Raw genomic sequence first — 1,661 nt, forward strand, 5'->3', positions numbered from 1 at the left:
CAATAGGTCATGTAGCATAAAACAGGTACTTAGTTGCAGAAGTTCAAGTAATGTAAAGGTGTTAATAATTCCCTCTTACAAGTAATGTAAGATGTTAATAATAGCCACCCAGGTAACAAGTAGTAACAGTTTAGTGTGTGTCCTTCTATGCCCTGTTTGTACTTATGAGCTTGTTTAGCATGTTTTTTTTTTTTTTTTTAATCAAAGTATAGTTAATTTACACTATTGTGTTAGTTTCAGGTATACACACACTGATTCAGTTATACATATATGTGTAGATCTATATTGTCTTTTCAATTCTTTTCCCCTTATAGTTTATTACAAGATATTGAGTATAATTCCTCATGCTATACAGTAAATCCTTGTTGTTTATCTGTTTTATATATGATAATGTATATGTTAATTTATTCCTTTCCTCCTTCCCTCTTGATAAATAAGTTTGTTTGCTATGTCTGTGAGTCTATTTTTGTTTTGTAAAGAAGTTCCTTTGACCTATTTTTTAGATTCTTCATAAGTGATATCATATAAAACTTCTTTATCTAACTTACTTCACTTATTATGATCATCTCCAGCTCCATCCATTATTGGTTTCAATTTTTAAAAAACAAATTTGTTGTTGTTTGGTTGCTCAGTCATGTCTGACTCTTTGTGACCCCATGACTGTAGACGTCTCTGTTCTTCACCATCTCCCGGAGCTTGCTCAAACTCATGTCCATTGAGTCGGTGATGCCATCCTATCATCTCATCGTCTGTCGTCCCCTTCTCCTCCTGCCTTCAATCTTTCCCAGCATCAGGGTCTTTTATTTTTTTTTTTTCACCAGAGAAAGCAGCTTTTATTGAAGAGTTATCTCCAGAAATCAGAAAGGCTATGTACCCACTTTTGGTCACCCCCTATCCCTCCAGACCTCGCAGTGCTCCACCTAGGGAAGGGCTATAAATTGCCTCTAGGTTTTTCAAGGCCCTAGTTTTTCTTCTTCCTGTGTAGCCCAATGCTGTGTTTTTCATCTGTGTCTACTGCAGCTACTTAGTAACAATTATGGGTGAAAGGGTGTCGGGGGAAGCAGTTAGATGAGTAAGAAGAATGATGCACAGGAAAACAGGAAAGTAGCCTATCAAAGGTCCCTCTGTCCTGCCTCAGTGGCTTGATCCTTCATTGGCTGCATTTCTCTTTATGCTGAATCACTCCCTTCTGAATCAGATCGGGGATTTCCACTGCCAGCCATGGTCCCAGCCCCAGAGCCATGAGATGAGTTAGTCCAAACTTAGGCACATTCCTGGCCCACAAAGGCTTAAAGTGATCAGTCAGGCATATTTTGCCACTCCTGTACATCTTTGCTGTTTTTCCATCTAGTTCAGGTACTGCAATTTCTGGAGCAGTAGTGGGATATGTGATAGGAATATCAAACTCGATGTCAAACTCATATTTGAGGAGGTCATGGATGTACCAGCATTTTCCAAACCACCGAGTCCCTTCTTTGTTGGACTCCAGTCGGAACCAGTCATTGTCCGCATTCTTGTTGTTCTCCACATACTGTATAAGAGACTGATATTCCTCCTTGAGTCTCTGCACCCACAACTCCCGATCTCGAGGTCCGGCGTTGGTCTTCAGCACCGGGATCTCAGACACGACACGCCGCGTGGCCTCGTCCGCCATCTTAGAC

The 1,661-nt window shown here is 40.5% G+C and overlaps 1 protein-coding gene across 1 annotated transcript; it reads right to left on the reverse strand.

Annotated features, from left to right (window-relative positions):
- Positions 1–1,027: 1,027 nt before the first annotated feature.
- LOC133055744 (ubiquitin-fold modifier-conjugating enzyme 1-like) lies at positions 1,028–1,661 on the reverse strand. The gene has a single exon (XM_061140859.1). The coding sequence runs from the start codon at positions 1,652–1,654 to the stop codon at positions 1,151–1,153; it is 504 nt and encodes a 167-aa protein (XP_060996842.1). The 5' UTR covers positions 1,655–1,661; the 3' UTR covers positions 1,028–1,150.

This window comes from Dama dama, chromosome 5, assembly GCF_033118175.1.
Source record: "Dama dama isolate Ldn47 chromosome 5, ASM3311817v1, whole genome shotgun sequence".
Classification (NCBI taxonomy): Eukaryota; Metazoa; Chordata; class Mammalia; order Artiodactyla; family Cervidae; genus Dama; species Dama dama.